Source organism: Corythoichthys intestinalis, chromosome 10 (assembly GCF_030265065.1).
Source record: "Corythoichthys intestinalis isolate RoL2023-P3 chromosome 10, ASM3026506v1, whole genome shotgun sequence".
Lineage (NCBI taxonomy): Eukaryota > Metazoa > Chordata > Actinopteri > Syngnathiformes > Syngnathidae > Corythoichthys > Corythoichthys intestinalis.
Genome location: NC_080404.1, coordinates 42163814 through 42187133, shown reverse-complemented (window position 1 = coordinate 42187133; position 23320 = coordinate 42163814). Strand labels below are relative to the sequence as shown.

The window sequence follows — 23320 nt, the reverse complement described above, 5'->3', positions numbered from 1 at the left end:
GGGGTTTCAGAATCGGCACCTTTCAAACACAATTTCTCGAGCCTTTTGCATTGATACATTGTTAGCATTTTGGAATATGTTTGCATACTTGTTAGAAGGCACCATATTTTGTTTTTGCCTCAGGAAAAAAATAACAATGGGATCATTTTAATTGGTATTGAAAGTCCTTAAAAAGTGCTTTAAATTGGCCATCAAAAAGATGTACGAAGCCTGATAATAAGGAGTGGTTTGACGTCATACCATGACCAGTTTCAAAACCTACCGTTTGCACAACGATTTAACTTAAACGTGATTGAAATCTTATGCATGGAACAGTTTAGAATATTGGGAAATGACTTCAGTATCTTTTTCAGAGGTGTTTTCTAGATTCAATGCCAAGATTTTCTTGAGGTCATACAAATTAAGTACAAACTAATCATACATGCTCTCTGCTTTACAGTATCTATCTATGGACTGAATAACACACATTAAACATTGCGTTAACACAGTCCATAAATTATTATCTGCAGTAAAATGTGTTAGGTTCATATACTTTACTCTTGTATGGATAGAAGAGATGAAGTCCCGAAAGTACATTAGTCCCTTGTGACTGACCTTTACCACACTACTGTCACCAGGGAGGACTTTTTTCTTTTCTTTTTGTCAGGAAGATAAAAATGTACACCAAGACTCTCCTAGCTATCACCATTAAAGCCCACCATCCTTGCTTGTCACGTGAGTGTGCAGCTGTCAGCCTCTGTACTTTGCCACCCTCCTCCACTGCATAAGCACACAGACTCTGCCTCTCTTGGCACACTCGTGTAATGGGCTGGAAAATGAGGCCCTTTTTTAGTTTGGGACCATTTTAATTCCATTTATGACCAGGTAGTGAAAGTAAGAGTCGGGGAATGATTGGGCGCCTTCAGAGCAGATGACTAGTTTCTGCAGTATGATGCTAATTAGAGTTGATGCCAAACTCTTGGGATTATCTGGTGATATTTTAATTGCAGGTGGCCCAAGACTCTTGCAGGAATCTTGGCCTTCTTTCCCTGCGCTCCTGCTACCTTTGGTTCCGCCCCTCACCCTTCTGGCAGTGCTCCTCAGCCCTCGGGGCATAAGGAGAAGAAAGCATGGCGTCGCTGTGATCGGACTGGACGGTGGGATGAAGAAGACTACACTCAGTGCCCTTATGCCAGTGAATTCACACGTGTACTACATGAGCTCACCCAGGTATCAATAGAAAGGATTTGAGCATTAGCATATAGCATAACATCTCTGCAAGGCAAGATGGAAAAAAAATCCATCAGGATATGGGCCATTTTACATAACGATAACAAAATGCCATAATTCCATAATTTAGTATATTTTAACTGAATGGACGTATATGGCCATCAGTGGCAGCTAATTAGTTAACCGTTTTTTTTTTTTACGTGCACTAGGTTTGTGTTGTGTGGTGTTTTATCACACCACTTATATCGTTGATTTAAGTAATATCAGCACCTTAGAGTTGAGTGCAGTGTATTATCGAACTACACTCACCGGCCACTTTATTAGGTACACCTGTCCAACTGCTCGTTAACACTTAATTTCTAATCAGCCAATCACACGGCGGCAACTCAGTGCATTTAGGCATGTAAACATGGTTTAAGACAATCTCCTGTAGTTCAAACTGAGCATCAGTATGGGGAAGAAAGGTGATTTGAGTGACTTTGAACGTGGCATGATTGTTGGTGCCAGAAGGGCTGGTCTGAGTATTTCAGAAACTGCTGATCTACTGGGATTTTCACGCACAACCCTCTCTAGGGTTTACAAAGAATGGTCCGAAAAAGAAAAAATATCCTGTGGGCGGAAATGCCTTGTTGATGCCAGAGGTCAGAGGAGAATGGCCAGACTTGTTAGAGCTGATAGAAAGGCAACTGTGACTCAAATAACCACCCGTTACAACCAAGGTAGGCAGAAGAGCATTTCTGAACGCACAGTAAGTCGAACTTTGAGGCAGATGGGCTACAGCAGCAGAAGACCACGCCGGGTGCCACTCCTTTCAGCTAACAACAGGAAACTGAGGCTACAATTTGCACAAGCTCATCGAAATTGGACTATAGAAGATTGGAAAAACGTTGCCTGGTCTGATGAGTCTCGATTTCTGCTGCGACATTCGGATGGTAGGGTCAGAATGTGGCGTCAAAAACATGAAAGCATTGATCCATCCTGCCTTGTATCTATGGTTCAGGCTGGTGGTGGTGGTGGTGTAATGGTGTGGGAAATATTATCTTGGCACTCTTTGGGCCCCTTGGTACCAATTGAGCATCATTGGAAGGCCACAGCCTACCTGAGTATTGTTGCTGACCATGTCCATCCCTTTATGACCACAATGTACCCAACTTCTGATGGCTACTTTCAAGCAGGATAATGCGCCATGCAATAAAGCTGGAACCATCTCAGGCTGGTTTCTTGATCATGACAATGAGTTCACTGTACTCAAATGGCCTCCACAGTCACCAGATCGCAATCAAACAGAGCATCTTTGGGATGTGGTGGAACGGGAGATTCGCATCATGGATGTGCAGCCGACAAATCTGCACCAACTGTGTGATGCCATCATGTCAATATGGACCAAACTCTCTGAGGAATGCTTCCAGCACCTTGTTGAATCTATGTCACGAAGAATTGAGGCAGTTCTGAAGGCAAAAGGGGGTCTAACCCGTTACTAGCATGGTGTACCTAATAAAGTGGCCTGTGAGTGTATATTAAATTGATGATAGTGATTACAGGAGGAGTTTATGATGATACATCATTTACTCTGGTTTTGGCCATATATATGTTGTCATACTGCCCAGCGCTGATGCCTTGACGTGATCGTGATTATGATTGTGACAAACAATACAAATAATGTTTTGCACACAAGAACTCTTTCGTTCCCATTGAGGATGATAGTCGTCCAATCATGCGGCTCTTGTCATCATTTTGCAGTGAATTTAAATGAGTTTATCCCTAATAGACATGCAATCCATTTGAACTAGGGAGGTGGCAGTGAATGAACATTCATTTTCACTGTCACCCTCCCTGTCACTAGGAGGGTGGCAGTGAATGAACATTCATTTTCACTGCCACCCTCCCTGTTCAAATGGATTAGACGTCTATCTCTCATTGGAGGTCAGTGAGTTAAAAAAAAACCCTGATTAGATATGTATAGTTCATTATGTAAGAGAAACTATTGACTTTGTTCTAGGTGAAGCTGTATTAGTTTGGAGAACCCTACTTTAAACCCTACTGGTAAACATTAGCATTATGTAGCATTAAAGCTAGCGGACTTTTACTCTGCAAGTTAGGCAATTGCAACAATTGGCAATTGCAACAATTGGCTAACTTGCATAGCAAAAGTCCGCTAGCTTAAATGCTATATAATGCTAATGTTTACCAGATAGTTTCTGGTGCGCACTAGATTGCTTAAATTGATTCTATTTCTGTCGATTTCCATTTAGGGGCTCCATAGCACATAGATTTAAAAATGCATTTGTGTGCCACACATTTTCTAATCAATTGTTTGAAGTAGGGTTCTCCAAACTACTAATACAGCTTCACCTAGAACAAACTCAATAGTTTCTCTTACATAATGAACTATACATATCTAATCAGTTTTTTTTTTTTTTTTTTTTTTAACCCACTGACCGCCAATGAGAGCTAGACAGCCAATCCATTTGAACTGGGAGGGTGGCAGTGAAAATGAATGTTCATTCACTGCCACCCTCCTAGTTCAAATGGATTGCATGTCTGTTAGGGATACTATGCAAGTTAGGCAATTGGCTACAATTGGCTAATTTGCATAGCAAACGTCTGCAAGCTTAAATGCTATATAATGCCAATGTTTACAACAATTGGATAACTTGCATACCAATTTTCCGCTAGCTTAAATACTATATAATGCTAATGTTTACCAGATTGTTTCTCGTGCGCACCAGAAATTATGGTGCACACGAGAAACAATTTGGTGCACACCAGGTTGCTTAAATTTATTTTATTTCTGTCAATGTCCCTTTAGGGGCTCTGTAATGTGCTATCATAGTCCTGTCATTTTTTTTTTTTTTTCATAATGGATTTTAACATTTGCGCAATGACAGATAACCGTCAACACTACCAATGCTCAGCCTTTGGGGGAGCAGTTAGTGGCCTTCACCAGCAGGGCGGCTCACTTTACCGATGTCATGGATGTCATCTTTGTTACACACTTAGTCGAGCGACTGACGAGGCTGGCAAAGAAGCGCAAAGAAGTAAGTGCGAACACAGCACTCATCCTTATAACATGGAACAAGGACATGGTCAATCTTTTTTTAAATAATGGGTAACAACAATCTCAGGCATTAAAATCTCTCACATTTCGGCGAAATTCACTTTTTTGAAGTCAAAAAGGGTGATCTGCGCGAATTGTGTAGATCCGAGGAAAAAATGTTAGGGGGCGTGGGGGTTCGGGAGATTTTTTTTTTAATGTCTGACGCTTGGTATGTAAGCGGGAAAAGTGGCACAAAGCCAAAAAAGTGCACCAGAGTGCCCAAAACATTGACTTATTTCAACTGTTAGGGTACACTGTTGTGTCCTGTCACTTCAATGCCAAGCTTGGCTGCACGTCCGCCGTGATTGAACACGAAGACGAATTTTGGAAGATGTCAGGAGACAACCCGGCAGATTGTAAATCCATCTAATTCACTAACGAAATGTTTTATTAAAGTTGCCTGTCGTGATATGCAATGAGTCTATTTATCGCACGGTAAATAAAAATGAGCCATGAAAAATTTTCACGGCTGCGTTTTATCGTTGCGTGCATACAATTGTGCATGCGTGTACATGTGCATGCGTGTTGAGTGGCTAATGAGACTCCAGTTTTTTTCACAGATGTTAATTGGTCATCAACACGCCATAGAATTTAAAGTTCAGACATACAAAATAAGGAAATACATCTGTATTAAACACTGTAAACGTTAGCATTGCTACAGTGAGGCTAACGGGGGAAAAAAGACAACCTACTATAGCCTGCTTTAAAACATTGGCAGTCTTCTCCAAAACGCAAACTTGCGGTAAAAGTAGATAAAGCGCTATATGAGTACTCTCCATTTACCATTTAAAAGGTGACACTTCAAACATGAAAAATCGCTGCTTAACAGCATTTGCAAACGAAAAAAAGATGGAAAAAAATTGATTACTGACACCAAATGCAATGACAAAAAGAGCTTTTTTTTGCGGAGTATAAAGCTTCCTGTTAGCAGTTTAGCGAGCGTACTTTCGGTGAACATTTCAAAATAAAAGCACACCATGTTCGTCATACAAATAACGATTTCTGGAGTTAATCCCACATACTTTTGAATTCAGATTCTGCACTAAGAGTAGCTTTAAAATGACACCCTTTATAAAAAAAATCTGATTGCAATGAATAATTATTGTACTACTATTATACATAGTAGTATATTATAATATTAATGCTAGATATTTTTTAAAGAATTTTTTTAATCATGTTGGAAAGGCAAAGTCAGTGTCCTGAATCTGTTTACATTCCATCTTTTGCACTAGTTAATACTATGAGCATTCGACCTCATTGTTTGTGATTTATTGTTGTTATTTACGTGTTTATTTGTACTTTATTAAAGAATTTAAGTGTTACAAAATGTTTTTGTGAATTAATAAGCGTCATCAAAAATGTCATTGCTAAATTAGTATTAAAAAAAAAAAGGGGGGGGGGGGGGGCGATTATTAGATTAGTCAACTAATCGTAAAAATAGTCGGCTGACTAATCGGGAGAAAATTAGTTGTTTGGGATAGCCCTAGTTCTACAGTGTACCGGAACATATTTCCTCCACACCCTCCTCACCTTTTTTACCCCTGACCCATTTTCATTCCTGCAATCTACTGTACTGTTTACAGAGTATGAAATTGCTGTATTATACAAAGACACCAATGTTTTGATTTTTTCCTGAGGCATAATTTACCAAATTGAAAAAGAATATCCGGGAGAGACAGCTGTGACCATCTAAAAAGGCATCTCAACAGAGTGTTTCTCCCTTAATTGACCACAGAAATTTAAAAGTTGTCACCTCCATTTTCCCTCCTCCCTGTACCTCCGGACCAGAATTATAAGTATGGTGTTTTGCCTAACGTGAACTTATCTTTTGTATTTGGCCAAAGGCAGTCTTAGGCCCCAAATCACATTGAATGTCAGGTAGTGCTGAGCTTAACTCTCAGCTGTCCAATTAACCCTAACAGGTCATGAGGGAGAAACTATTATTCGGGTCTATTTGAAGACTTGGTAATAGAGGCCACAAGCATTAATCTAATGAGAAATAGTAAAATGAGGCAACAATGAAAAGTACAGTAAGTAAATAGCAAGCTGTCATCTTGGGGAAGCAATTACTCCCCTTTGGAGCTGCTAATCTAAATTAAATCTCTTTATAATGAATGAACCCACTGTTCATTCCTTCACAATTGTGATTCTAAATTATAAATGTGGCGGTTGTTGACCTGAGAGATGTGCATGATCTCTCAGCTTGTTAATTTCCAATTTTTTTTTTTTTTTTTTTTACAGTTTAATTATAATTTTGAACATCTATAGATCGGAATGCATGTCTTCTTATGTCACTGCAGCTGGGAGACTACATATCAGAGATAGCCAGCAACATGATGCTCGTAGAGGAGCGTATCCTGTGGAAGGCCCAGAATGAAGCAAGAGCATGCACTCGAATTGTGCAGTGTGTTGAACGCATTGCTGACCTGGCACTAACTGGAGAAAATCAGGCTATTTCAAAGGTATTGTTAAAAACAAAAAATTAAGAAGTATATCATTGTTTTTTTTTTTTTTTTGCAATTCAAAACAGTCATGGTCCTGATGTATTTTCTTTTACAAAAAATTAATTAATTAAAACAAATGTAAATAAATGAATGAATAAACAGCTGCTTGCTTTAATGCGGTTAACTTTAGGCTAGGTAAGCAGCCCAGTTCACTTTGTTCCCTAATACAAAATTCTGTTCTCCAACTGTCCTACGAATTATTCATAATCTCCCTTTTACCTATTCACATTCCTGTCGCTCTTCTCAGGTGTCTGCTAACATAGCTCTGGAGGCCTTTCTGATACGACCCTCCAACTTTCTTGGTCTGTCTTGCACGGCACTCCAACAGCCTCCATTGTATAATGCATCACCCCGACTGGAAAGCCATACCACCAAGGACAAGGATTCAGGCAGTAACACCATGGGCGAATCGTTCCTCAACTTTAAATGTGACACAATAAATCGAAGCTCACCGGCCAGCCATCTACTCATGGTAATGTGATCAAATCTGCTCTTACTTGTTTAAGATTTTGCTTAAAATGTTCTACCTCATGTCAGGAAACTCAAGCAATATAGCAGCTAACAGAACAGCTTGAACAAAACACATGTATAAGCACATTAGAGCTGTCCCGACTAGTCTACATAGTCGATGACTTAAATACATCGATGAGCACAACATCCCGTCAACAGTTAAAGGCGAGTTTAAAAAAAATATTGTAAAGTTGCCAAAGAGTTTAGCTTAGTCAGGTTTGCAATTCTTGATTTTTGGAACTTGTGGGAAACAAATATATATCAGGGCTGTCCCAAATGACAAAATTTCTCCCGATTAATCAGCAGACTATTTTTACGATTAGTTGACTAATCCAATACAGTGTTTCCCAACCGGTGTGTCACTGCACACACACTAGTGTGCCGTGAGAGATCGTCAGGTGTGCCGCGAGAAATATTCAATATCGTATTTCATCTCGTCGGGTGGAGTTGCAGTAGGAAGGAAGAAATTAGAGCTGCAGCTATCGATTATTTTAGTAGTCGATTAATCGATGAAGTAGGTAGTTTGAATAATCGAGTAATCGGATAAGGAACATAAAAAATTAAAATACCGGAGCTGAGCCTCAAACAGTTTTAAAAAATAAATGAGGATCTCTGTACAACAAAAGAACAATTGGCTAAAGTCCGCTAGCTTAAATGCTATAATATGCTAAGGTTTTTTTTGTTGTTGTTGTTGTTTTTTTTTTTTTTACTACAATGCTCTTAAAAAATGGTCCAGACACGTATTCCCACAAAAAAAAACTGCCAAATATACCTATAAACTAAATTACGAATGCATTAAAAAACATTAGCTCAAACAAAAACTTAGCTTATGTTGGTCTTAACAGGGAGCAGCTGGATTCAGCAACGTGAAATGAAGTAGACTAGAGGGCAGTGTATCCACCCAAATCAATAAAACTAAATGCAAACACTTTCAAAACAAACCATTACAACGCCACTTTATTTAAACGAATACTCGAAGCAGCCATGACTCAGAAAAGGTTGAAAAACACTGATCTAATATATATATATATATATATATATATATATATATATATATATATATATATATATATTGTTTATGTTTAGTGAACCTGTATAGCGTGCTAAGCTAACGTTGTTGCTAATGCAATGCTTGTGTACTTTTTTTTTGTAGTTTCACTACGGTCTAAAGAGGACAGTGGTTTGAGGCCATTTTATTAATAAATCAGATGAAAAAGGAAGAAGCCTGATTATTAAGGCATCGTTCACTAGCTGTCTAGCTTTCGAAAAAGTAGACGCTTCGGAGTGAGGACAGCATAGACAGATTTAAATGACAGTAGAGTGAAATGCCCACCACTACTCGATTAAAAATGTTAATCGTTTGACAGCCCTAATATACATATATATTAAAACTAATTTCGGAATGAACTTTTTGTTGACACTTATTAATTCATAAAAACATTTTGGAACAGATCACTTAAATTCTTCATTAAAGTACAAATAAACGCGTAAATAACAAAAATAAATCACAAATAAACTGAGGTAAAATGCTGATAGCATTAACTTGTGCAAAAGAATGGAATGTAAACAGATTCAGAACACTGACTTCACCTTTCCAAGATTATTTAAAACAATTCTTAAAAAAAAAAAAATCTCGCATTAATATACTAGTATACTACTATAATAGTATACTACTTTATATAATAGTAGTATAGTAATTATCAGATTTTTAATAAAGGGTGTCGGTTTAAAGCTATTCTTAGTGTAGAATCTGAATTCTGAAGTATTTTGGATTAACTCCAGAAATTGTTATGACGAATATGACGTGCTTTTATTTTGAAATGTTCACCGGGTGTACGTTCGTTAAACTGCCAACAGTAAGCTTTAAACTCCGGGGGGGAAAAAGCACTGTTCGTCATTGTGTGTGGTGTCAGTAATATATTATTTTTTTTATTTTTATTTTTTTTCGTTTGTAAATGCTGTCGACCAGCGATTTTTCATGTTTTAACCGCAAGTTTGTGTTTCGGAGAAGACTGCTAATGTTTTATAGCAGGCTAAATTAGGTTGTCTTTTTTCCCCCATTAGCTTCAATGTAGCAACGCTAACGTTTACAGTGTTTGATATAGATGTGTTTCCTTATTTTGTATGTCTGAACTTTAATTCTACGGCGTGTTGATGACCAATAAACATCTGTGAAAGGAACTGTTGTCTCATATGCCATCAACACGCATGCACAAATGTATACACGCACGAGGCCATAAAACGCTGCCGTGAAAATTACTGCCCTTGGTTTTATTTACCGTGCGATAAATAGACTCATTGCATATTGCAGCAGGCTTAGCAACTTCAAGAAAACATGTCGTTACTTAGTTAGATGGACTTACGATCTGCCAGATTGTTGTCTCCTGTCGTCTTCCAAAATTACAACTGGGTGACAGCGCTTTAGGTGTTCATTCACAGCCCATGTGCTGCCTGGTATGTAAGCATGGCATTGAAGAGACAGGACACAACAGTCTACCTTACTTTGTTTCGTTGAAATAAGTCAATGTTTTGGCCTCTGTGGTGCGCTTTTTTTGGCTTTGTGCCGCTTTCCCTTTTTAAACCCTTTAACCCTTTTTGAATTATTAGACTAGTCGACTATATCATTAAAAAAGTCGGCAGACTAATCAGGAGAAAAATAATCATTTGGGACAGCCCTAAAGCACGTGCAATCTAGAATATCGAAGGTTATGTTGTCACTTAGGAATCACAGAAATCTTCAACCAAAATGTCACTGGAGGGCATATTTTCTAATTATTTAACAGTAAGTTGAACACAATTTGCTCTACACTCCTACGTGCGCATGGAAATTGTCCTGAAATTATGACACCTGTTTCAATTTTCAACATGACAGATGACAGGTGGCAAGGATGTGTGTGTAATTGTTATTTGGGAGTCAGTGAATATTCTTTGTACCTGTCACTTTAAATTTGCTCGCTCCTTCTGACACCATCCGTTGACATTCCCCTTGGTAAATACTGTATCTCCTCAGCAGGCAATATCTTTATCAGCAGATACTGAATAAAAAATAAATAAATAATGTTGCTCTTGTGTAAGTAGTATTTCTCGCCAACATTTTAAACATTCTACTTAACAGCTAGTTATTTTGTAATCAAATAATTGTTGCGCAAGAGTCGAGGGCGTTAGTATGCTGGTCTGCAAAGACCGAGTCAGTGGACATGTTTGTGCTACTGGGCTTATTCTACTTCTCTAATCTTCTTCTCTAGTGACACTGCCATGTCTCTGTGCTTTGGCGGCAGCTTAAGTACTTTGCTACATTTTACCTCAGGGCTGTTCATGCAACAGTGTGCGCATGTTCCTGCAGGCTTATAAGTCACACTTGGTCAGGACAATGCAATACTAAATAATTATTCCCAGCATCCCTCTTTAATGTTTCCAGATGGACTTTTAAATAGCAGGCTGAAAAATTAGCTCCTTGTGGGGACTAAATATAAGGAGGCATTGCGGTGCTACTTAAATGCTCCTGAATCTGCAACGCTGTTGTCTCTTGGTAGACACAGTGACAGGAGTAATGGAGTTATGAATTAATGAAGTTTCTAATGGCTTTACTTTTTTTTTTTTTTTTTTTTAATAGTAATGCATACACTAATTAATTAATGTTTCAATCATGACAACGCCTTTTCAGTGATGATTGCTGACTAGGGTTGAATAACATTTAATTGTAAGTCAATCAGAGGTCAAGTTAGGCGGGTTGTATTGACCAAAACGGAGGCACACATCAATGCCAACACAAAATTGAGAGGGAACTGAGTAATTCCAAAACAAAATATATTTAACAAACATTCTTCTACCATTAACTAAAACAATGATGCTACACACCCAAAACAAATTATGCTTAATTTGAATGATATTGTTAATTACTTTTTCATAGTATATAATTAGAAGTATTTTGGTTGCTAATTAACTCATTTATTGTGCATGCTAGTAAATTCCATATCAGTTCCCCTTTTTAATCATGATATTGCCACTGTAAAAAGACTGGAGACATTTAAGTACGATCCACCTGATCAAATATTGGTCGGGTAGTTTTCTTCCACTAACCTGCAGAAATACAGTTATGATATTACAAAATTATTGGCACCCCTGCAATTCTGTCAGATAATGCTCAATTTCTCCCAGAAAATGATTGCAATTACAAATGCTTTGGTGTTAATATGTTCATTTATTTTGCTTGCAATGAAAAACACAAAAGAGAGTGAAAAAAATTAAATCATTATCATTTCACACAAAACTCCAAAAATGGGCCGGACAAAAGTATTGGCACCCTCAGCCTAATACTTGGTAGCACAACCTTTAGACAAATTAACTGCGAACAACCATCCATTCATGGTATCCATCAATGAGTTTCTTACAATGCTCTCCTGGAATTTTAGACTATTCATCTTTGGCCAACTGCTCCAGGTCTCTGAGGTTTGAAGTGTTCCAAACTGCCATTTTCATATCTCTCCACAGGTGTTCTATGGGATTCAGGTCTAGACTAATTGCTGGTCACTTTAAAAGTCTTCAGTGCTTTCTCTCAAACCATTTTGTCGTGCTTTTTGAAGTGTGTTTTGGGCCATTGTCCCGCTGGAAGACCCATGACCTATGAGGGAGACCCAGCTTTCTCGCACTGGGCCCTACGTTATGCTGCAAAATTTGCTGATAGTCTTCAGACTTCATAATGACATGCACATGGTCAAGCAGTCCAGTGCCAGAGGTAGGAAAGCAACCACAAAACATCAGAGAACCTCCGCCATGTTTGACTCTGGGGACCGTGTTCTTTTCTTTGAAGGCCTCGTTAAACTCTATATTGATGCCTTTTCCCAAAAAGCTCTACTTTTGTCTCATCTGACCAGAGAACATTCTTCATCCAACAGTTTTGGCTTTCTCAGGTTAGTTTTGGTTAACTCCAGCCTGGCTTTTTAATGTCTCTGGGTCAGAAGTGGGGTCTTCCTGGGTATCCTACCATAAAGTCCCTTTTCATTCAGACGCTGACGGATAGTACGGGTTGACAGTGTTGTACCCTCGGACTCCAGGACAGCTTGAACTTGTTTAGATGTTAGTCGAGGTTCTTTATCCACCATCCGCACAATCTTTCGTTGAAATCTCTCGTCAATTTTTCTATTCCGTCCACATCTAGGGAGGTTAGCCACACTACCATGGGCTTTACACTTATTGATGACACTTCACACGGTAGACCCAGGAACATTCAGGTCTCTGGAGATGGACTTGTAGCCATGAGATTGCCCATGCTTCCTCACAATTTTGCTATTAAGTCCTCAGACAGTTCTTTGGTCTTCTTTCTTTTCTCCATGCTCAATGTGGTGTACACAAGGACAACTTTAATACATTTTACACCTGGCTGCAGGTGTGATTTAGTTATTGCCACCACCTGTTATATACCACAGGTAAGTCACAGGTGCTGTTAATTACACCAATTAGAGAAGCATCACATGATTTTTCAAAGGGTGCCAATACTTTTGTCCGGCCAATTTTTTGAGTTTTGTGTAAAATGATCATGATTTAATTTTTTTTTCCCATTCTCTTTTGTGCTTTTTCATTGCAAGCAAAATAAATGAAGATATTACTACCAAAGCATTTGTAATTGCAATCATTTTCTGGGAGAAATTGAGCATTATCTGACAGAACTGCAGGGGTGCCAATACTTTTGACCAGCACTGTATACTTATGATTCTTGAATACTAAGTAATTTGCACCTCTTGTTAAAAAAAAAACACAACAACTTTCCTATCAATAAGTGCAGGCATTATAAACATTTTGACCAATGGTTATGATTTAACACAGTATGTATTATAGTTAGAAAATGAAGATGAAACGACTGGGTCAATTTTGACAAAATTTTACACAGTTGCACTTTATGTGTCTGGGAGTGTTCCTGGATGGGTTTAGTCTCTGTAGGCCTCCATTTCTTGCGGAATAACAGTCCAAAACTCTAAAAATTAGTATTGAAAATGCGAACTGATTGTGGAGGCGACAGCACCATTTTTTGAGCAAAAGTTTCTTGCAATTCCAATGTTGCAGTTGGCTTTTAAACTTTAGGGTTTCAAATACAAATTGAAATGTGCTATGATGATACATTGTGGCTTTCAGTACTCCACAACAAGACGCTGGATTAAAAAAAAAAAAAAAAAAAAACGTATAATTTTCTGGAATATTACTAAGGGATTGAATTTGGCTGGATATTCTTACTCGACTGTTATTTATCATGAGTTACGGCCGCAATGGTTCATGGGGTGTTGTGGCAACCATGACTGAGTGGTGGTTGCTGTTATTATTTGGTGTTTTCTGTTCAATAAAGCTTCTGCATACTGGGGTCGTGTTGTAGCCTGGTACACCAGACTCACCGCTGTTCCAGCTTATGAGTCTGGCCACCATTCAGCGGATAAAATTTCCAGGGAGGAGCAAGCCACAGCAAACAGACAGCGGAGTGGACCAATCAGCGACGAGCGGACGTGACGTTAGTAAAGCGACAAGGGACTTGCGTGCGGAAGTACACATACGAGGAGAGCGGAGTTTATTCAACATGGCTAGCGCGAGACAGACTGTTGTCAATAACTTGTGTCGATGTGTTTTTGGTAATTTAAAACTGATTTTACCGTGGATTGGAACATATTCTCGGCTCTCCTGTTCGCCATCTGTGTTGTTGTAGAGACTACTTCCGATGCGGAAGAGTGACGTTGCTCGTTAAGAACGCGTCACGCAAATAAACGAATCTGATTGGACGGTTGATTTTGTTCTTGCTCGAGAGGCCGTTAATGAGCTGGGTCCCAGACTAGTCTCACAGCGTTTAAAAAAAATACAGGGAGAACAGTCTGGCCGTGTCAGGCAGGTCGTGTTGTGTATGGGGAACAAGAGCAGCAAATGTGAAAAGTAAAAATTGTCTCATTCTTCCTCACTTCGCTCGCCACAATACTGTACACAGTGATGGAAATGCGATTGCGTAATATCCCTATATGGTGTCCTTTTACTACATTCTAGGTCTCTTATGTGTCGATTTAACAAACGTTGGCCCCAACAACCCAGACAAGTAGTATGCCCGGCAACGCCGGGCCATACTGCTAGTGTACTAGTATATTAAAAACACCTATTGACGGCGGTACACGTCCAATTCATTTGACTGAGAGGGGGGGCAAAATTCATCCCTACCAGTCAAATGGATTGGACGCGTAGCGCTGTCAATGAGAGCCAATAAGTTAAGATTCTTACAATATACAATAACATTCTATACCATTGATATGATAATACTAGTAGTCATCATTCACGACAGTGCCATAATTGTAAAGCAAAACTACTCATGTGCTCCATTTGCCTTCTTGCTGCAAGGACTTTAAAGGCCTTTGTTCCACCTCAGGAATAACTTGGTATGCAATTTGGTCAGAATGCAATTACCTAGCTATCAGTGCATGCAAAAAAGGAATCCAAAGGAGGTGAATGAAGTGAATTGGCAGTAACTTTGCCCAAGTCATTGTGAAGTGAGGTGAAGACGTGTTTATTCAAGCGAAAATTTCTTATGCTGTGCAATAAATTTATCTTACGCAACAGAAACAGCTAATGAGCTTCAAGAAAGGCTCCATGCAGATGACTGTCTGTGCTTGGCGCATTCACTGTTCTCGTTTCATTTTCCATTTGCAAAAATAGCTGAGACAGGAATTTAATATGATATTCGATAATTGTATTTTCAATCATGATATTACGACTGAAAAAAACAAGGAGATTTACTAACATACTGGAAGAATCTAATCTCTTAGATTTGTTGGCTATTTTTCTTCAGTTAACCTTGAGAAATAACTCTGCTACTATTAGTATTGCACCGATACGGCACTAAAATGACATAATATGTATTGGGGAGTGCTAAGAATAAGGCGAAGATGCTTCGCAATATGTACTCGTCGAGATTTGGTTTCCAATTGCTGGTCGACCTACCCAAGATGGCCGCCAGCTAGGCACGCTGCCCTAAAAATATGCCAAGATAATGATTGACAACAAATCATGTGGCATCCAATCATTCTCTGCTATGATTTCTAATGAGTTTATACGTACGTATAGCACCGTCAATGACAGCCAATGAGTTAAGCGGTGTTTGAACAGGCCAGGATAGAAATTAACTTTAAATTTAAGTGAGTGTGCAGTATTTAGTCCTAAAAGAAAAACAAAATTTATGTTTTTTTAAAACAAAATATGACATTCTGCTGCTGGTCAGGTTTTGTTTTGTTATAAAGCCGGTTGTAGAAGCGTTCCCAACATCGTACCTGCAGCCAATTTTAGCTGATCAACATTAGTATATAAACGCAGGAAATCCGAGAGAATGGTGCCGAGATATTGACTTGCTGGTCGCCATTTGACACCGGTTCCTCTCGAGTGGTTTGCATCTGCTAGGTTGTTCGTTTGCCCCCCCCCCCCCCCCCCCCCTTGTTTTTGACATCCCCTACCTTTTGAGTGTTCATTTTTGTTGTCTTATTGGCTCTCTGCCCACCGCGTAGGTTAGTATTATTGATCTCCATTAACCTATTGTCACGGACCCTTTTTGTTATTTTCCCCTTCTCCGCGATCACGTGCATTTATGGTAAGACAGTGCTACTTCAACATACGAGCACTTCAACTTGATCTTTTTGACATATGACGTAAAATTTGACTCTCCATTTGTTTCTACATCCGACAGCATGCTCGAAATACGACGATTTATGACAGCACCGCAGTTTCTTTGTTTTGCCGCAAGACGGATGTACGGCAGATTTTCTTGTGAGAGAAAAAAGGAAAAAGGTGACGCTTACCATTGAAATGAGGATGGAAATATTAGAAAAATATGAACGTGGTGTGCACATCCATGAACTGGCCGGACAAAACGGCCGTAAAATGCCTACGATCTCGACGGTCCTCCTCCGACCTACGTTCGCCAGTCTTTATAAGTTAAGGTGACGATTATTATTGTGGTAGCATCACCAAAGAAATCGCCAGCTTTTTCAGGTTTTTAATCATTTATTTCAGAACTTGTGCTACACAACATGCTTACTGTCCGCTACAGTTGACGCCAACAACAAAACATTTAAAGAGAAAGTAAAATCTCTACCGCACATTTCTCACTCTATCGCGTCAGCCGAGCAGTGCGTTCAGGTACAGCATGCAAAACACATCCGCCTCCCCTCTGCCTGGGCTGTCGGCCGCGGGAGTCGGGGGAGGTCGGGGATCCGATCTCGCGTCACCCTGCGGCGGCTCCGCGGCGTTCTCCTGCCTCCACCTTCCCCCCTCTTCTCTGACTGGGTATCCGCCCTGCACTCCGTCGCGGGTCGCTGGCTCGGCGCCGGGGTATCGGCTGGATGTCGCCTGCTCCGGAGGGGGACCCTGACCTGCCCTGTCCTGGGCTTGGTGGGCGGCTGAGGGCCGTGGCGTTCCGTGCCCGTTGGGGGGCTGCGGCTATGGCTCATGGGCCGGGTGGGCTGACAGGGGTGGGGGTGGGCGTGGGGTTTTATGGTGCGTCCCCTCTTGCATCCCTGAAGGCTGGTTGATGGGTGTGCGGGTGTTTCTTCTGTTCCCCATAACCCCTTCCCGTTTGCAAAAAAAAAGAAAAAAAACACATCCGCCACATTAGAACCTTAATTCATTGTATTATTAGTTTTAGTAATAATATTTTATTATTACTAATTATTACTAATTAGTAATAATAATTATTATTATTATGTCATTGTTCCGATTTTTATTTATAAATTATTTATATATATATATATGTATATGTATATGTATATGTGTGTGTGTGTGTGTGTGTATATATGTATACACAGTACTGTGCAAAAGTTTTAGACAGGACACCTGCCTAAAACTTTTGCACAGTACTGTACATACATTATATATATATATATATATATATATATATATATATATATATATTTATATTCTGTATATACAGGATATACTGTATGTATATATTTTCCCCAAGTGGAAGCTTCCATGATCTTAATAAATTTAATAATTAAAAAAATGTATATACAGTACTGTGCAAACATTTTAGGCAGGTGTCCTGCCTAAAACTTTTGCACAGTACTGTACATACGTTATATATATATTTATTTATTTATATTATGTGTAATTGCCATTTGTAATAGTATCAGCAGTATTTATAAAGGATTTAGTGTAGGTTTTCGGGCTGTGGAACAAATTAATGGAATGAGAATAATGTATTCTTATGGGGAAATCCTGCTCGACATATGGCCATTTCGACTTACGAACAAGGTCCTGGAACGAATTAACTTCGTATGTAGAGGTACCACTGTATTTAATAAACCCTTGAACGCATCCCACGATTCTTGTCTGCTTTGAGTTCCAACCTTGTTTCTGCGTTTGAGGACCCTAACACAACACTCACCGAAGTGTCAAAATCAGTATCGGGGGGGTTGTTGCAACAGTAATTTTTCAACATTAAATATGTCATTTATTTGTTTTGTGGCTTGATTGCCTCATAATGATAAATAAACACAGTTTTAAAAAATGAGTTCTTTCTAAATTGATATGAATAAACTGCAAAAATGACACAACAGTGACAAATGGCAAAACAAGGCTATTCTTTCCCGTTTAAAAAAATGCCTTTCTTCTGTTCAGGATTTGATCCCTGCAAGAGATGTGTTTATTTGTATCAGGGGTGCATAAATAAATACAGCCTATCCATACAAAATAGCTACACTCCTTTAACTATTCAATAAGCCTTAACACACAATTCAACAACATGCTGTGAATGCTGCACTGCAGAACTTTCACGAGTGGATAACACATTTTTGGTCCAAAAAGGATTTGAGCTTGGGCAATTTTATTTTTTTCAAGCCTTTTGGTTGCTCTGCTAATAAGTGTTGGAAGGTTAAAAGTGCGGGAACAAGTGACAGCTTTTCAAATATGACAAATGAAGAGGTTAAAATAATTAACTCTTTATAAATTTTTAACTGGTTTTCACATTGACTGGTTCATGGAAGGTAACAGTTTGGAATATTTACTACTTAAGACCCCTTTCTTCCTCGCCATTGACAGGTAATTAGTGAAAGCCTGTAGGCTGAACAAGCAGTGCATCCCCACCTCTTTCTCCTCAGACAGCCTTTTTCTGCTCCACAGAGCTTCACTGCCTTTTAATTGCTCGACGTGGGTGTGTTTATGTACTTATTTTTCCACTTGAGGGCTGGTAGAACTGGAAGAATTTTTGCATTATTGTTTGAGGGGTTTGGATGTGTGTATGCATCAGCTGGCCTCCAGGTTAAGACTCTATCTGGGGACAGTGTTGCAGTAGAATTGAGCCAGCAGCTGCTGCTGCACAGCAAAGGGAAACACAGGGATCTGAAACAACCAAATATGACCCAGTTTATCTCGAGTCAGTAAACACAACACTTTTTACATATGAATGTTTAATGTTGTCATAATTTGCCTGTAATTGGAATATGTTAGGACCGAATGCGCGCGGTTGTCTCCTAAAAAAAGTAGGATTACTAATCTATGCATTTACACATTGACCAGAGTTGTTTAGGAGGATCTCGGATGTAATTATTTGCCCTGTATTTGACAAGAAAGATACAAGGAGTTGATTACATGGGTGTTAGACTCTCTGATTAAAATGTCACTTGGTGTTAAGCTTGTACATCCATTAGTTTATTAGTCAGTTCATTTTAATGAAAAGGTAGGGGGCTTGAAGAGTTAATGAGTGCCTTTCATGTATTAATGCTTATAAATTACTGTATATTCATTCAGTGTGTTTAATACATAATGCAACAATATTCAGCCACGTGAGCCATTATGCAAGGGTTTGCTTAATATTGTTGGTCCTATAAACATTATAAGTCAAATAAATCATGTTCTAGACAGAGAAACACTTAAATGTTGTTTTGTTCATGCGGAATATGTGTCCCTAGCATTGCAAGATATTTCTCATGCAGCAGTGAGAGAGGCCTTGAATACTGAATGTTCACTGGGAATTAAGAGGAAAAAAACCACCTAAAATTGAAAAGATGGTAATGACCGCTGTTATCCCTCCCTGCCAAAAGGGAATTGACGTCTAGCACCGTCAATGGCACTAAATTATGAGTATTCACTGCCATCCCTTCCAGTTCAAAGGAATTGGACGTTTTTTGTTTTCAATGGCAGGTAATGAGCTACTTGTTATGAATAAAATAAACATTTTTAGAGTGTTGTTAGCGGCCATAACATTAATTTTTTTTTCTTTGTATAATTTTTAGAGGCTGAAGGCCTGTCAAGTCGCCGTTCAGCCTGTTTTTTTTCTTGTGGACACTAGTTTGGAAATCCTACTCCTCTTTCATTCATGTACTGATTGTCTTAAAACTTGGTAGCTATATAGCATAGCCTAGTATCTATAGATCCTAGGAGCCTGATTTTTATGTTTTGTGTGTGTGTCAGGGTGGCTTAAAAAAGTTGCAGAATTATAGTAGGGAGTTAGCCAGTAGAGGGAAGCCTTTTCAAAGACTTCATAATGATATTGACGGGACATGGGATGGCTGAACGAGTGGTAACACAAAGAGCTTTTCATGTTGAAAATTCGTATGAATAAATGCTTAAATCCCTGAATTTTTTTATAGAAGATATGGACGTAAAACAGTCTCGATCCTTGGTTAAAAGCAAAAAAAAACAAAACAAAACAAAAAACGGGCAGTTAGCATTCATTTTACGTAAGTATGTCAAATGTGCTGCTAGTCTTTAAGCCACTGTCGCTGCGGCCTTATGAAAACAAAGAGCTTTTTCTGTTGAAAATTCTTGTGAATAAATGCTTAAATCCCTGAATTCTTCATAGATATGGACGTAAAACAGTCTCGATTCTTTGTTAAAAGAGCAAAGAACCGGGCAGTTAGCATTTATTTTACGTAAATATGTCAAAGGTGCTGCTAGTCTTTAAGCCACTGTAGCTGGGGCCTTATGAAAACAAAGAGCTTTTTCTGTTGACAATTCTTGTGAATAAATGCTTAAATCCGTGAATTTATGGATATGAAAGCAAAACAGTCTCGATTCTATGTTAAAAGAGCAAAGAACCGGGCAGTTAGCATTTATTTTACGCAAATATGTCGAATGTGCTGCTAGTCTTTAAGCCACTGTATCTGGGGCCATATGAAAACAAAGAGCTTTTTCTGTTAAAATTTTCTGCATAAATGCTTAAATCCCTGAATTATTTATAGATATGGATGGAAAACAGTCTCGAATCTTTGTTAAAAGAACAAAGAACTGCGCAGTTAGCATTTATTTTACGTAAATATGTCAAATGTGCTGCTAGCCTTTAATCCACTGTAGCTGCGGCCTTATGAAATGAATAAATGCTTAAATCTCTGAATTATTTATGGATATGAAAGTAAAACAATCTCAATCATTTGTTAAAAGAGCAAAGAACCGGGCAGTTAGCATTTATTTTCTGTTGATATGTCAAATGCGCTGCTAGTCTTTAACCCTTTAAGGTCTGGGCCTATTTTGTCTGATTTTGCATGCCTTTGAAGTTGCCTTTATATTTCAAAGAAAGAATTGTTTACGATGGCCTGGTTTGGTCCCTTTTTTTGTGACACCTTGAACTTCATGTCCAAACTGTTGTTTCCTTCACTAATTAATTATAAATCATCATTTTGGATCCAAAAATTCCAAAATCGTTTTGTCAAAATTTTTAATATTGATGTCCAATTGACAACCAAACATGCGTAACGAACCGTTTTGAAACTTTGTAATATTTATTCAACATGTTAGGATGAACATTCAACCAAAAAATTTTAGAATAAATAGTCTTATATTTGACAATTCAACATAAACAACAGGTATAGCCATAGGCGTTTTTTGCCTTTATACATGCTCTAGTCAAAACAGGTTATATACAGCAGACCAAACAGTGAAGAACAGTGAAAAAATATATACCATCTAACACAAAAAGTGTTTAGAGGCCATCTCTTTATGAGTTTCGGTATTGCGGCCCATCACCTGATGAAAACTATGTACACAATCAAGCTTCTTGAACACACATTTATATACACAAATTGAGAAGACTGATTGTGGGGGGGAAAAAAAAAATATATATATATAACATTGGGAAAAAAAGTATTTTCAAAAATATTTACAATAAACAAGTTAAATTTTTGTCAGGCTTGCCACTCGGAAAAGCAGTTTCGTCCTGGAATTAGACACAGGGCTACATCACACAGCTCACACTTCCATGGGGTGTCGGTCCTCTTTCCACCCTTCCATTTTCATTTCACTTTACTTTCATTGTCACTATAAATGTACATGAAAAAAAGTCAGTATTTATGAAAATAATAAAGTATAAAATAAAAATATATACAGCAATAAATAATAATGGAAATCTATATGTATGACAATAGAAAGAATACCATAGCTGAATATGTGCTACATCCCTAATCTTCATATAGAAAGAACAACACCACAAATTATAAATTCCTGCCTGGGATACCCACAGTGCACGTACGACTTTGATCTGATATGCACATTTTATTATTATATACACAAACACACACTTATATTGCATCAAAATTAACTTTGTCTTGCAATATCAAAAGAAACTTTCAAAAGAAACTTTTGCAGCATAAAAAAAAAAAAGAGTGAGTTGGTTTACCTCTGCTCGTCGATGGCGTCACCCACGTGTTCAAATCCGTCACTATCTTCACTCGAGGACTCTTCCGAAGAAGACGATGATGACGAATTTGGACCATCCTCTTCCTCAAGTTGATCAAAAAGCACAATTGCTTGCGCTAAATTTAGTTTTCCGTTCATTCTCAAAGTCCCACAAAGTCGCTCGCTGGACCCAAACGGCCGTCGCTCGTCACCTCGCTCCTCCCTCTCGTTCGGTAGAACCTCGCACGGCAGTTATATTTTTAAAAAAAACAACCGCATTTTGTGCTTCCACTGTGACTTCGAAAGGGTTCGTTTGATTTGTGTTTTTTTCATGGAGCTTCCGTTTTGAAAACGGACAAGAAATGATGGAAATATAGACATAAACAAATGATCCATGCAGCGTTTTAATGTTTTTTTGAGAGGACAATAAAACTATAAAACTTAAATGACAATATCTCACGTTCTAGTTGGTCGATTGACTTCAAATAATAACGAGAGTAAACCGCAACTTCCGCACTTTAAAACGAGACCAACCAAAGGCATGTGGGTGACGTAATTAAAACGTGAGGGCGCTTCAAAGACGACGTGCGCTGAGGACGCGCCGGCGCGTCCTTCGACTCTCAAGGGTTAAGCCACTGAAGCTGCGGCGTGATGAAAACATAGAGCAGGGTTCGCTAAATCTGGACCTCGTTGCCACTTTTCCTGTCGTGTTTTTCCATGTCTCCCTCCTCCAACACACCTGAATCAAAATAATCAGGATCATTATCAGGCTTCTGGAGAGGTTGCTGATGACATAATCATTTGATTCAGGTGTGTCAGGGGAGAGAGACATGGAAAACACGACAGGAAAAGTGGCACCGAGGTCCGGATTTAGTGAATCCTGACATAGAGCTTTTTCCATTGAAAATTCTTGTGAATAAATGCTTAAATCCCTGAATTTCTTTATAGATATGGACGTAAAACAGTATTGATTCTTTGTTAAAAGTAAAGAAACCGTGCAGTTAGCATTTTTTTTTTTTTTACGTGCATTTTGCGAACTATGACGCCAATGCCGTAGTGGCTAATTTCTCCCATTGATTTTTTTCACAACGTTCTAAAATGCATGCATTGTACGAAAAATATATTTATTACCTTGAATCCTTGAACAAAGACTCCTGAGAGAATCTTTCCTGTTTCTATGCGGTACAACTTTAGTACTTTTTCAACCTAAATCCGGCGTTAGATCGCCGCGTGCGTGTTTGAGAATAACTCCTTCTGTATGTGGACAGGACCCCTACTTGAAGGTGTGGCGCAGTGTATGACGGATGTGACCCGTCAATATTTATATGAAATTTATGGCCTTTTGTAGTTTAGAAATTTGCCAGTTAGAAATTATTGTTGT

At 38.7% G+C, this 23320-nt stretch overlaps 1 protein-coding gene across 5 annotated transcripts in view; it reads left to right on the top strand.

Annotated features, from left to right (window-relative positions):
* LOC130922696 (adhesion G protein-coupled receptor A1) overlaps positions 1-23320 on the top strand; it is a 264480-nt gene that overhangs the window by 80268 nt on the left and 160892 nt on the right. For all 5 annotated transcript variants that reach the window (XM_057847627.1, XM_057847628.1, XM_057847625.1 and 2 more), the window contains 4 exons: positions 990-1209; positions 4098-4247; positions 6607-6768; positions 7058-7282. In XM_057847627.1, the coding sequence (XP_057703610.1) occupies positions 990-1209; positions 4098-4247; positions 6607-6768; positions 7058-7282 (757 nt within the window). The remainder of the gene's footprint in view (positions 1-989; positions 1210-4097; positions 4248-6606; positions 6769-7057; positions 7283-23320) is intronic.